Source organism: Meriones unguiculatus, chromosome 10 (assembly GCF_030254825.1).
Source record: "Meriones unguiculatus strain TT.TT164.6M chromosome 10, Bangor_MerUng_6.1, whole genome shotgun sequence".
Classification (NCBI taxonomy): domain Eukaryota; kingdom Metazoa; phylum Chordata; class Mammalia; order Rodentia; family Muridae; genus Meriones; species Meriones unguiculatus.
In genome coordinates this window covers 117,114,308-117,127,194 of record NC_083358.1, presented here as the reverse complement: position 1 = coordinate 117,127,194, position 12,887 = coordinate 117,114,308, and the positions used below count along the sequence as shown (strand labels likewise).

At 43.7% G+C, this 12,887-nt stretch overlaps 1 protein-coding gene across 1 annotated transcript in view; it reads left to right on the top strand.

The window, feature by feature from the left end:
• Ednra (endothelin receptor type A) overlaps positions 1-12,887 on the top strand; it is a 64,712-nt gene that overhangs the window by 25,327 nt on the left and 26,498 nt on the right. The window contains exon 3 of the mRNA XM_021641445.2: positions 11,708-11,835. Within this exon, the coding sequence (XP_021497120.1) occupies positions 11,708-11,835 (128 nt within the window). The remainder of the gene's footprint in view (positions 1-11,707; positions 11,836-12,887) is intronic.

Sequence of the window (12,887 nt, the reverse complement as noted above, 5' to 3'; positions counted from 1 at the left end):
AAGTCCACTGATGGGGGAGGTTCTCCTCTCCTTTCTGATCTTAGTCTATCAGTTCACATCAAAAGTGGCTGCATTGTCCTCTACTATGGCCTGGTAAGGCTGCTCCCCCCCAGGGGGAGGTGAACAAAGAGCAGGCTAATCAGATTATGTCAGAGGCAGTCCCTCTTCACATTACTATGTAACCCAATTGGACTCTGAACTGCCCTGGGCTACATCTGTGCAGGGGTTCTGGGTTATCTCCATGAATAGTCCTTGGTTGGAGTATGAGTCTCTGAGAAGACCCCTGTGTTCAAATTTTCTTGTTCTGTTGCTCTCCTTGTGGAGACCCTGTCCTCTCCAGCTCTTACTATTTCCCAGTTCTTACCTAAAATTCCATTCACTCTGCCCAACAGTTGCCCATCAGGCTCAACATCTGCTTTGATAGTCTGAAGGGCAGAGGCTTTCAGAGGCCCTCTGTGGTAGGTTCCTAGGTTGTTTCCTGTTTTCTTCTTCTTCTGATGTCCATCCTCTTTGCCTTTCTGGATGGGGATTGGACATTTTTGTTAGGGTCCTCTCTCTTGCTTAGTTTCTTTAGATGCACAGGTTTTAGTGGGTTTGTCCTATGTTGTATGTCTATATGAGTGAGTATATACCTAGAGAGCTGCGGAATGCTATGCCTTAAAGATTGACTGGTTTCCGCCTTCCACCTTCCCGATGGTGAGTGCTCTCTGTCACAAACAATTACACATTTGGCTAAGGCTGAGGATCTGGCTTGCTTCCATGTATGTGGACCTATCTGCATTGCCCACGTGGCACGCTGGGGTTGGCTACCCAGAGGCTATTTAAGCTGTGGGCTGGCTTTCCCCAGGGTCAGATGATTGTTCAAGGTTCCTGAATAAACTGCATTGGAAAAAAAAAAATGTACAATAAGAAATAAAAAAAAAAAGAAAGTGTAAACCAAATAAACCCTTTCCTTCCAAAAAAAAAAAAAAGAAAAGAAAAGAAAAGAAATGTGCAGTTTTATTCTCTAATGAATTTATGTTACTAGACCCTCAGAACCACCCCCATCTTCTCCCTGGCACATCAGCTACGGCTTCACGGCTTCAGTAGTGTTCTTCCTCAGAACACATATGGTATCGTTTTTCTTCATGCTGCATACCATATCTTTACAGGCTCATTGTTTCCACATACACACAAGCTAATTGTGACCACACGACACACTCTACAATGGGAACTAACTCAAGCTCTGAAGAATCTGCACATTAAATCAGTGCATCAGCTGAATGTTTTCACATACACTGTTGAGTTTCCATTTTCCTGATTGTTGCCATTGTTGATGTTGCTAAGTTTTGGGAGGCTACTACCTAAACCTGCATTTTGGATCTCTGCAATCAAAACCCTTATTTTTAATCATACACTTACAATTAAAATAAAGTCTAAAATGTTCCATTAGGTTTTAGGCCTGGTTACATTTCCTCCTCAGAGCATTTACTTTTTCTTTCTTTCTTTCTTTCTTTCTTTCTTTCTTTCTTTCTTTCTTTCTTTTTCTTTCTTTCTTTCTTTCTTTCTTACTTTCTTAAAATTTATATATATATATTATTTTTTCTTTATTAATTATACTTTATTCACTTTGTATCCCCCTGAGGTTCCCTCCCTCCTCCTGTCCCAATCCCTCCCTTCCTCCACCCTCTGCATGCATGCTCCTCCCCAAGTCCACTGATAGGGGAGGTCTTCTTTTCCTTCCTTCTAATCCTAGTCAATTAGGTCTCATCAGGAGTGACTGCATTGTCATCTTCTGTGGCCTGGTAAGGCTGTTTCCCCCTCAGGGGGAGGTAATTAAAGAGCAGGCCAATCACTTCATGTCAGAGACAGTCACTGTTCCTATTACAATGGAACCCACTTTGGATACTGAACTGCCATGGGCTACATCTGTGCAGGGGTCTTAGGCTATCTCCATGCATAGTCCTTGTTTGGAGTATCAGTCTCAGGAAAGACCCCTGTGTTCAGATATTTTGGTTCTGTTGCTCTCCTTGTGGAGCTCCTGTCCTCTCCAGATCTTACTGTTTCCCACTTCTTTCCTAAGATTCCCTGCACTCTGCCCAAAGGTTGCCCATAAGTCTCAGTATCTGCATTGATAGTCTGCAGGGCAGAGCCTTTCAGAGGTCCTCTGTGTCAGGCTCCTGACTTGCTCCCTTTTTTCTCCTTCTTCTGATGTCCATCCTCTTTGCTTTTCTGGATAGGAATTGAGCATTTTAGCAAGAGTCCTTCCTCCCTTTTGATTAGTTTCTTTAGGTGTACAGATTTTAGTAGGTTTATCCTATATTATATGTCTATATGAGTGAGTATATACCGTCTGCATCTTTCTGATTCTGGGACAGCTCACTCAGGATGATCTTTTCCAGATCCCACCATTTACCTGCAAATTTCATGATTTCCTTGTTTTTTATTGCTGAGTAATATTCCATTGTGTAGATATACCACAATTTGTGCATCCATTCCTCCATTGAGGGGCATCTGGGCTGTTTCCAGCTTCTGGCTATTACAAATAAAGCTGCTACAAACATGGTTGAGCAAATGTCCTTATAGTGTACTTGAGAATCTTTTGGATATATGCCTAGGAGTGGTATGGCTGGATCTTGAGGAAGTGCTATTCCTAGTTGTCTGAGAAAGCTCCAGATTGATTTCCAGAGTGGTTGTACAAGTTTACATTCCCACCAGCAGTGGAGGAGGGTTCCCCTTTCTCCACAACCTCTCCAGCATGTGTTGTCACTTGAGTTTTTGATCTTAGCCATTCTGATGGGTGTAAGGTAAAATCTTAGGGTCGTTTTGATTTGCATTTCCCTGATGGCTAATGAGGTTGAGCATTTCTTTAAGCGTTTCTCTGCCATTCGATATTCCTCTATTGAGAATTCTCTGTTTAGCTCTGTACTCCATTTTTTAATTGGATTACTTGATTTTTTTGCTATTTAACTTCTTTAGTTCTTTATATATACTGGATATTAGTCCTCTGTCAGATATAGGTTGGTGAAGATCCTTTCCCAATCTGTAAGCAGTCGTTTTGTTCTGACGACAGTGTTCTTTGCTTTACAAAAGCTTTTCAGTTTCATGAGGTCCCATTTATTGATTCTTGTTCTTAGAGCCTGTGCTGTTGGTGTTCTGTTCAGGAAGTTGTCTCCTGTGTCAATGAGTTCAAAGCTCTTCCCCACTTTTTCTTCTAAGCGGTTTAGTGTGTCTGGTTTTATGTTGAGGTCTTTGATCCACTTGGACTTTAGTTTTGTGCAGGGTGATAAGTATGGATCTATTTGCATTTTTTTCTACATGTAGACATCCAGTTAGACCAACACCATTTGTTGAAGATGGTATCTTTTTTCCATTGTATGGTTTTGGCATCTTTGTCAAAAATCAGGTGTCCATAAGTGTGTGGATTTATGTCAGGGTCTTCTATTTGATTCCATTGATCCACCAGTCTGTTTCTATGCCAGTACCATGCAGTTTTTAGTATTGTTGCTCTATAGTACAGCTTGAGATCAGGGATGGAGATACCTCCTGAAGATCTTTTACTATAGAGAATTGTTTTAGCAATTCTGGGTTTCTTGTTGTTCCATATGAAGGTGAGAATTTTTCTTTCCAGGTCTGTAAAGAATTGTGTTGGTAATTTGATGGGAATTGCATTGAATCTGTAGATTGCTTTTGGTAAGATGGCCATTTTCACTATATTAATCCTGCCAAGCCATGAACATGGGAGATCTTTCCATCTTCTGATATCTTCTTCTAATTCTTTCTTCAGAGACAGGAAATTTTTTTCATACAAATCTTTGACTGGCTTGGTTAGGTTCACACCAACATACTTTATGTCCTTTGTGGCTATTGTGAAGAGTGTTGTTTTCCTAATTTCTTTCTTGGCCCTTTTGTCTTTTGTATACAGGAGGGCTACTGATTTTTTTTTAGTTAATTTTGTACCCAGCCACTTTGTTGAACATGTTAATCAGCTGTAGGAGTTCCCTGAAAATTTTTGGGGTCACTCAGGTATACTATCATATCATCTGCAAATAGTGATACTTTGACTTCTTCCTTTCCAATTTGTATCCCCTTGATCTCCTTCAATTGTCTTATTGCTCTAGCAAGGACTTCAAGTACTATGTTGAAGAGATATGGAGAGAGTGGGCAGCCTAGGTCTTACTTCTAAAGTCTATACGCCACAAAATTTGAAAATCTCAATGAAATGGACAATTTTCTTGACCAATTCTACATGCCAAAGCTGAATCAAGACCAGGTAAACCAGTTAAATAGTCCTATATCCCCTAAGGAACTAGAAGCTGTCATCAAAAGTCTACCATGCAAAAAAAGCCCAGGGCCAGATGGTTTCAGCACAGAATTCTACCAGACCTTCAAAGAAGAGCTAACACCAATACTCTTCAAACTATTCCACAAAATAGAAACAGAAGGAACACTACCAAACTCATTCTATGAAGCCACAGTCACCTTGATAACTAAATCTCACAAAGACCCAACAAAGAGAGAGAATTTCAAGCCAATCTCCCTCATGAACATTGATATAAAAATACTCAACAAAATACTTGCAAACTGAATCCAAGAACACATCAAAGATATCATCCACTACGACCAAGTAGGCTTCATCCCAGGCATGCAGGGGTGGTTCAATATATGGAAATCCATCAATGTGATCCACCACATAAACAAACTGAAGAAAAAAACCACATGATCATCTCCTTAGATGCTGAAAGGCATTTGATAAAAATCCAACATCCATTCATGTTTAAAGTCTTGGAGAGATCAGGGATACATGGCACATACCTGAACATAGTAAAAGCAATATACAGCAAGCCTATAGCCAATATCAAACTCAATGGAGAGAAACTTAAATCATTCCCACTGAAATCAGGAGCATTTACTTTCTGACAGTAGCTTCGCTTGCCTTTTATTTCAACACTCATGACATGAAATCGTCTCCTCATTCAGGCAAAGTCAGAGCTCACTCTTTGCAACATGAGTCTCTGTTATGAACTAATCCTCCAAATGCTAAGCCACGCCTTCACTGCTACATAGTAAAATTTCAATATTGAGAACATCTCATTTTTCTGCTTTCCAATTATACTCTTTCCATCCAGTGATATTGTGGTTTTGTGTTTGCAAACTAGGAAATCTTGTCTCAAGTCCTTTGTTTCTGGATCAGTTTCTTTGAAACAGTTAGTTATTCCAGGAAATATACTGGTTCCCACCACTCAGGTATCTGAGACTGGGCTGAATTTTCTTTCCTCTAGGGGAAGAAATCCTCTGGCATTGGAACTCTTTTTTGTTTTGTTTCCCCATTTGATTGTTTTTGTTTTGTTTTGTTTTGTTTTGTTTTTGAAACACAGTCTCACTATGTAGCCCTGGCTGTCCTGGAACTTGCTCTGTAGACCAGGCTGGTCTCAAACTCACAAAGATCTGCCTGTCTCGGCCTCCCGAGTCCTGGATCTACCTTTAAAAATAATTTTCTTTCTGTTTTATTCTTCATTCCTCACCTCTGGCTATTATTAATAGCTCTGTGTTTTAAATTCTCGAAATTGAATACTTAGAAGAAAAAGATGTGGCGACAATTCAATGTTTTCCGACACTGGTCAGAGGAATGAGGAAAGTCCGCAGGGTCTGAGAATTGCAGGAACCAACGTTCACTTTGGCTGTGCCCTGTGGGCCAACCCCGTACAACTCGCTTGTCATATCAATTCATTTAAGACACCAGTCACGTGGTGTGGATAGTCTTTTTATCCGCAGCGCCCACTGAGGAAGGAGCCGGGGGCTTGTCCTGATAAGACCTTGTGGCCTTTCTTCCGTTGAGGTATTGGTGTGAAGCTTTGAGCTCTGGGGGCCACGGCTTCTCCCTGTCCCCTCGATGCGGGTCTTTTGTTTCTGTGAGGTCTGCTGCCACCTTGCCCCAGCGCCTGTGTACTCTTCCTTTCACTCCTGCTCTAGTTTGGATCTTAAATGCACTTCAAAAGCATTAAAGGCTCCTAACCCATGCCACCATTAGGTGGTAGAACCTTTAGTGGGAAAATCTTGTAGGAGGAAGTTAGGTCATTGGAAGCATGTCCTCAAAGAGGACTGTGCAACTTTGGCCCTCCTCTTCCTCTGTCTTTGCTTCAGAGCTGCCATGAGGTGAGCAGCTTGCTGCAGCACACACCCCCACCGTGAAGTATTGCCCAAAGGCAGTGAGGCTGAGCAGTCAGAGACCTCTGAAACCACGAGCCACCAAAGACCTCTGAAACCACGAGCCACCAAAAGCCTTGCCCTTCAATTTTATTGTCTCAGATATTTTTCACAGTGATAGAAGCTAGTTAACCTCCTTAGCAAAATGAGGCCAAGAAATCAAGCTGGCCAGAGGTCATCAGTGACTCCAGTTCACATTTCTAGACCTTTTTTGGGCTAAGCTCTTTATATGCATTATCTCTGCTGCTGCCTATAGTTATGAACCCTTTGAGGTGGCTACCATAGCTATCACCATTTAGAGAGGAAGGCAGAGAAGACAGAGGAGTAAGACACTATGCCTAAGCCATGGGTCGGAGAGATGTCACAGTCCATAGCTGAACTGCAGCCTCCTTTGTCCCTGTGCCACTGAGAGTGCACACACAGACAGGCCAGAGGAGCTGTGCTTCTTCTCTGAATGTCACACACTACTGGCCAGTTCAGGAGGCAAGATGAACCTGACAAAGAAAAAATATGTGTAAATGACACAGAAGCCAATTTTTATTACATTTGTACGAAAGCTCTGCCTCAATCCTGAAGCAATTAAAACATAATGGAGAAGCAAAACTCATTCCCCCCATCAAGAGAATGATTGATTTTATAGCATCTGACTTGAGATCTGCAATAGCCAGAGCTCATGTTCTCACTAAGAGCCCTGTCCTGGGGATTGCAGGCTTCGTGACCACCTTGGTCCATGCTAGCCAGAGCATATTACTCTTCTAAGGCTCACAACTCGTATATCCCAATGCTTCTGCAAGAATGGAGGGAGAGGGAAGCAAATCAAAGAGAGGAGGGGAGGGGGGAAGAAAAAAATGGAGGGGAAGAGAGGAGGAAAAGGGAAGAGGGGAAGGGAGGGGAGAGGAAAGGAAAGGAAGAAGAGGAGGAAAAGGAGAGAGAAGGCAGAAAGCTTCTCTTTGAAGACTGGTGTCTGCCTGGTTCCAAGTGACCCCAATCATGCATGTTCCAGGGAAGAGAACATTTTTTAAATGTTGAGGTTTTTAGCTATTGCAGACTATATTCATAAATCCTTCATTTCAGTCTAGGATGGGTGGAGTAAGAGAAAAGGGAAAAGGAAAACTCTCTCAGCCTTACCAGAGGGGGTGGAGGCAATCAGGACAAAGGAAAATCTGCTGCTGGTTTTCTGAGTATGATTTTAAGATGTGATGACAACGACAAAAAAACGATGCTGGAGTGATGAGATTACGCAGTGGCAGATATTAACATCTGGGTGAGGAAAACAGTGGTACATTTACTCAGATTATCTGCCTTTGAATTAAAATCATATGTAAACAGTACATACATTGGGTTTATGAATTATACCAGTCCAAAATTATAGCATTTATGGTATGTGTTCAGTTGGCAGGATTCTCACATTGGCATTGTCCTGCTTTAGCCTCTCAAATGGTCATCACATCACGGTGGCAGGCCTGAGACCACCCCATCTGGCTAGCACAGAAACAGAGAGTTCTGATAAATTAAGGAGCCACATCACACAGCAAAAGGTAATCTTCTTCAGCCTGCCCTGAATATAAGGAATGAGCAAACAGCTTCAGGCCAGTGAGGCTCGGACTCTAGAATCCTTATTGTTGTTACTAAGTCTCTCTGTGCCGCTGTCCTTAGGACAGTAAGCGACATGGCCCCAAACGTTAATATGGTAGTCTCCCATTCTGAATTTTTTTTCCTGCTCGTCCAGTTCTAACTGACTACCAGCTCTTATTCTTACTGCTCATGGTACTTGCAGAGTAATTGTTCTCGGAGAAACGTCAGAGCCTTTTGGCATATTGTTAAGAACGCCAATTCTTAGACCCAACCCCAAAACGGCCGAGTCCCAAGCTCTGGAAACACAGAACAACAACAAGCGCTGTCAGGAGCCCTCCAGCTACCTCTGATGCTGTCCAGCTCCCCAAAGCAGGAAACACTAACCGCCTCCTCACCCTCTCCTCTTACTTCTGTCCCGACCCCAAAGATCCTGGTGTGCTTGCAGAGATGGTGTGTTCCAACTGCTACAATAACATCTTGCATCCTGGTGGTTATTTGGGAGAGATACTGCCCTTGCACCTTGCAAGACATTAGCAACATCCTCAACCATTACTCCCCAAATGCCAAGACCATCTCTCCTAGACCTTAATACCCAGAAGATTCTGATGGCGTCACATATCCCCAAGAAACATAATGTTATCCCTGGTGAACAGCAAAGGTCTGGTCGTGCCCAAGTACTGGGATTTTTTTTCACTAGCTCCCTTAATAATTTTTATCTAAAACCAATATTGAGAACTCTAGAAACACTAGAATTGAGCAGCTTGAATCTGCAACAAGTTAAAGAACAAAAACTAAGCATATAGCATTGGATACAAAGTAACAATAAGCCAACATGTGATGGACACTTAGTCTACCTGCAATGATTAGGGATCACCGGGGCATAATTTCACATCATCTACATAGTTCCAGACTTTCCCCTACTTTCTGGCTGTCAGCCATGTTCCAGAAAGGCAGTGCAGCTGAAATTGTGCATACTGAATGAGATATTGCTTTGCTGCACAAAAAATGCAGAAAAAGTGGCCAGAGAAAGAGCTGAGAACAAGACCTCCAGGGTCGCAAACTGTACACGTTTGTGAGTAAATCTGTGTCTGGCGGGTTTAAGGAAGAGGTAGCCTGTCTGTTTGTGATGTTAACTTGACACAATCCAAATCAACCCCATGAACCAGAGTTTCCACACTAATTTGCTATCTTAGACTGTACCTATGTTTCAACTGGTTAGAGCAAGGCAGGGGTGCCCACTGCGATTCCTGTCCTCAGTCGTCAGCAGTGCGTCTCTGAATCCTCTGAGGAAAGAGGAAGCAGCATGCGGATTTGCCTGAGGGACAGGGACCGTCTCCAGGCCCTCCTTGCAGCTCTCAGGAAGCTATGTGCCCATCATCCAAAGCAGGGGTTAGGGCAGACAACCACTCTATACCCCCGGCTGCCACTTCCTCCTGCCCAATGGTCTGCATATCATGTCACCTAACAAAAAGAGAGGCGACTTTGGAGCACTGATGCCTTGGAAATAGGAAGTGAATCACAGCTTGAGCTTGCTCTCAGAGCTGCATGCTGTCATTTCAGAACACGAAAACATCCTCCTGAGTTCGTGGGTTAGAGTGGGGGTGATTTGGAGCCACCAGTGCATTCCATACTCACTCTAGGTACCACGTGGTGTTCTCGAAGAGACATAAACCTAACACTGTCCTTTTTAGGGCAACAAAAATAAGCTAGGGCTCCTCGTGTTCCAAAATGACCTTTGAACCAGCCTGACTTGACGGCTTGTCAGGGCTGTTTGTGTTTGCTGTCATGGAACTGGCCGTCGCTTGCTGACATTAAAGAAATCAGCAGTTGTTTTCCTGCGGTCTAGATAGCATACTAAATAGCAGCTAATCAAGTGGAGTTCTTGTTTAAATGCTTCATCAAAGAATTTTTAAAACCCAAGACCTTTTACTTAGGCAGTGGTGTTTTCCATAAAACTACATCAGAAAAGAGAACACAATAAATACTTTAAAGTAATTTTACATATATTCCCGTTTATTTAAAAAAGACAAAGTTTGTATGTACATTGCAAATTTCCTGTAAGAAAACACATTGCTGTCAGCAAGGGTTGCCTTTGGGTGGGAAATCTGGGGGCCTTGATAGACTTACTGTTCAGTTGTCATTATCCAAATGTTACGCAGCCTAATTTTTACTATTTCAAATTATTATATTTTTAATTTTAAATGTTAGTAAATAATAGAAAGGAAATGCCTCTTTAAAAACCTTTTTGTTTTTTAAAGAAAATAGAAAAAAGAAAAATAGAAAGAAAGAAAGAAAGAAAAGAAAAAAGAAAAGAAAAGAAAAGAAAAGAAAAGAAAAGAAAAGAAAAGAAAAGAAAAGAAAAGAAAAGAAAAGAAACAATAGAGTGTGTTCAGTGGGTGAAGGCACTCGCCACAACGCTTGATGACTGGAGTTATTTCCTGGGTTCTCCTGTTAGAAAGAGGCAATCAACTCTGATCTCCACCTTTTGCTGTAGCACATGTACACACACACACTCACACACTAAATAAATAAATAAATAAAGGTAAAGAACTGCCAGTAAGTTATACTGTTTGCTGCCACGATGTCCCTCCTTTTATTTGTTTTATTGCTAAGACAGAGGGAGACAGATCGCCCATGTTAGCTTACCACAGTTCAAATAGTGAGAACGTGACTAACATGCAATGCAGCTCCATTTTTAGGTTGGGTGACAAGACAACAGTTTGGGTTCCCAGCTCCAGAGGCCTCAACTTGGGCTCAGTTCACCTCATTGCTTTTGAGCTTGGAGTTAGGCAGCATACTGTGGCAGGGCATGGGGAAGGGGGCTGTTAGCCTCAGAGCAGAGAGGAAGCAAAGAGGAAGAGGGCTCACTTTTAGTATCCCTTCTAGTGGCCTAGAGGATGCCCGTGTGTTCAAGGGAGCCTTACAATGATAACATGGCCAAATCCCGCCTGAGGCGCTGAGGACCCATTCATTACTCGGTCCTTAAGGCGGAGGTGGGGGGGTCTCAAAGCAGAGGTGGGGGACCTCAACAATCGGAGTAGTTCCAAAGCAGCATTCGGGGGCAATGACTGGTAGTTACTCCTTCCACAGGCAGCTGCCTCAGGAGTCCAACTCTGGCGCTGGACGCCAGGAAATTTCCTGGAGTCGGCAGAGACAGCTACCACAGGGTAAAGCACCCTGAGGGGCATGAGGCAAAGCCATGCCAGCGAAGGATAAGAATAAAGGGTGCTCAACCTGGAAGTGTCCCCAGAGGTGAGCCTTCCCACCTCAACCGAGGCAACAAGGAGAGGTCTTCCAGTGAGGACCCCTCCTCAGTTGATTCTGATCTGTGGCAAGCTGACACAATCCTTGTCTTTATTAGGGTGATTGTGCCATGCGCCTTTGCTTGCATTAAGACTCTAGACAGCCAGTCATAACATCTTCGTGAAGCTCCCAAAGCTCCCGAGGAGTATCAGAGCTCAGAGCAGCCCGTTAGTGGAGAGCCTGTGCGCATCAGGACAGAGCTCATGCGGCAATTTTCATGAATGAGTGGAGACTGACTGGCCGGAGTGACATGAGGAAGAGGTGGGGTAGGACTGTGAGCTTGAGTCAAATCAAAAGGTTCTCGGAAAACCCTCCTCAGAGCTGTTCGGTGGTGGTGCACGCCTTTAATCCCAGCACTCGGGAGGCAATGACAGGTAGGTATCTGAGTTCGAGGCCAGCCTGGTCTACAGAGGGTGTTCCAGACCAGCAAGGGCTACACAGAGAAACCCTGTCTCATCCTCCTCTCTCACCCCTCCAAGAAAAAGAATCAACAACAACACAAAACCTGTTCAGAAGGGGGTAGGGGACCTGAGGGCTAAAAGGTCTGGTCACACGCTCACACAATAATAAAGGCGCAAGCGGGGACCCAAGCACGCGCACGCCCAGCCAGCCTCGCTGTCTCTCACCCCACCTGTCTTTTCAGCTGCTGGCCGGGCGCTGGCCCTTTGACCACAATGACTTCGGAGTGTTTCTCTGCAAGCTGTTCCCCTTCCTGCAGAAGTCGTCCGTGGGCATCACCGTCCTAAACCTCTGCGCACTCAGTGTTGACAGGTAACGTGCCTCTTTCCCCGGCTCTTCGGTGGGGTTTGGAAAATCATGTTTTCCTGGAAAGGAGAGGGGAGGGTTGGTGCCTGCGAGGGCGGTTAAGCAAAGTCAAGCAAGTTAAGGCCTTTTGCCCGTGGTTAGTTGCTGACTAATGTTGCTCTAAGACTCCAACAGTGTGCGCCTCAGCCCGCGCAGCCAGGGACGCGCAGCGGGCATCCTTAAGACAATAAAAAAAGGAGAATGACTATATTGATGCAATAGACTCGGTGAAAACAAGAGACCCCGAATATGCAAATCCTGTATTTTAGACCACTAAGGTACTGCTTTTTTTAAGAAAAGGAAGATACTGTTGAGTTGCATCTCAAATGCTTGAGCCAAGCAATAAACGTACAAAGTTGCTATGTTTTGGCCATACTTCTTTGAAATGCTGAAAGTGGTCCACATTTTTTCAAGAGGGCCGCAAAAGAGATAACTCTGTGAAGTTCTGAAAGACCCATCCTCCTCACTGATGCCTTAGGGGAGCGCTTCCTGGTGTGGGTGAGTGACGGGGTGAGGTTGCAAACAGCAGCAAAAGGAACCATGGAGGGCTGCAGAACACTCGCTGCCCACAGGGCGATGCAACAGCAAGTGTGTAGTGAGCGCAGGGGCTCTGTCCTGCTCCCCCAGGTCACACAGGCGGCTTCGCTGCGGCCTTGGCTCTGAGAGCGCAGCGTGAACACTACAGCGTGCGTTTTCTAGTGCCACACAGTGAACACTGCCCGAAACCCCGGGGCCCAGGTTCAAGACGGCCGAATGCTGTGAACAGCAGTGTTTGTTGTACATATTAAACATCATGGTTTAATTACAGAAAACAAAGACCTGTAATATTTATTTTCCTGCCATCGTTCCTCAGCATAAACATGTCTTTAGTTTGACTTATATTAAAATGAATCATTTTAAAAGCTTTTATTAGAGTCATTGACTTGCTTTTCACTTTAAAATATCATTAAGTGGATTGGGATTAGGATAGACTTTCCAACAATTCCTGAAATGGCTCTTAACATTTGGCCATTTCGTAC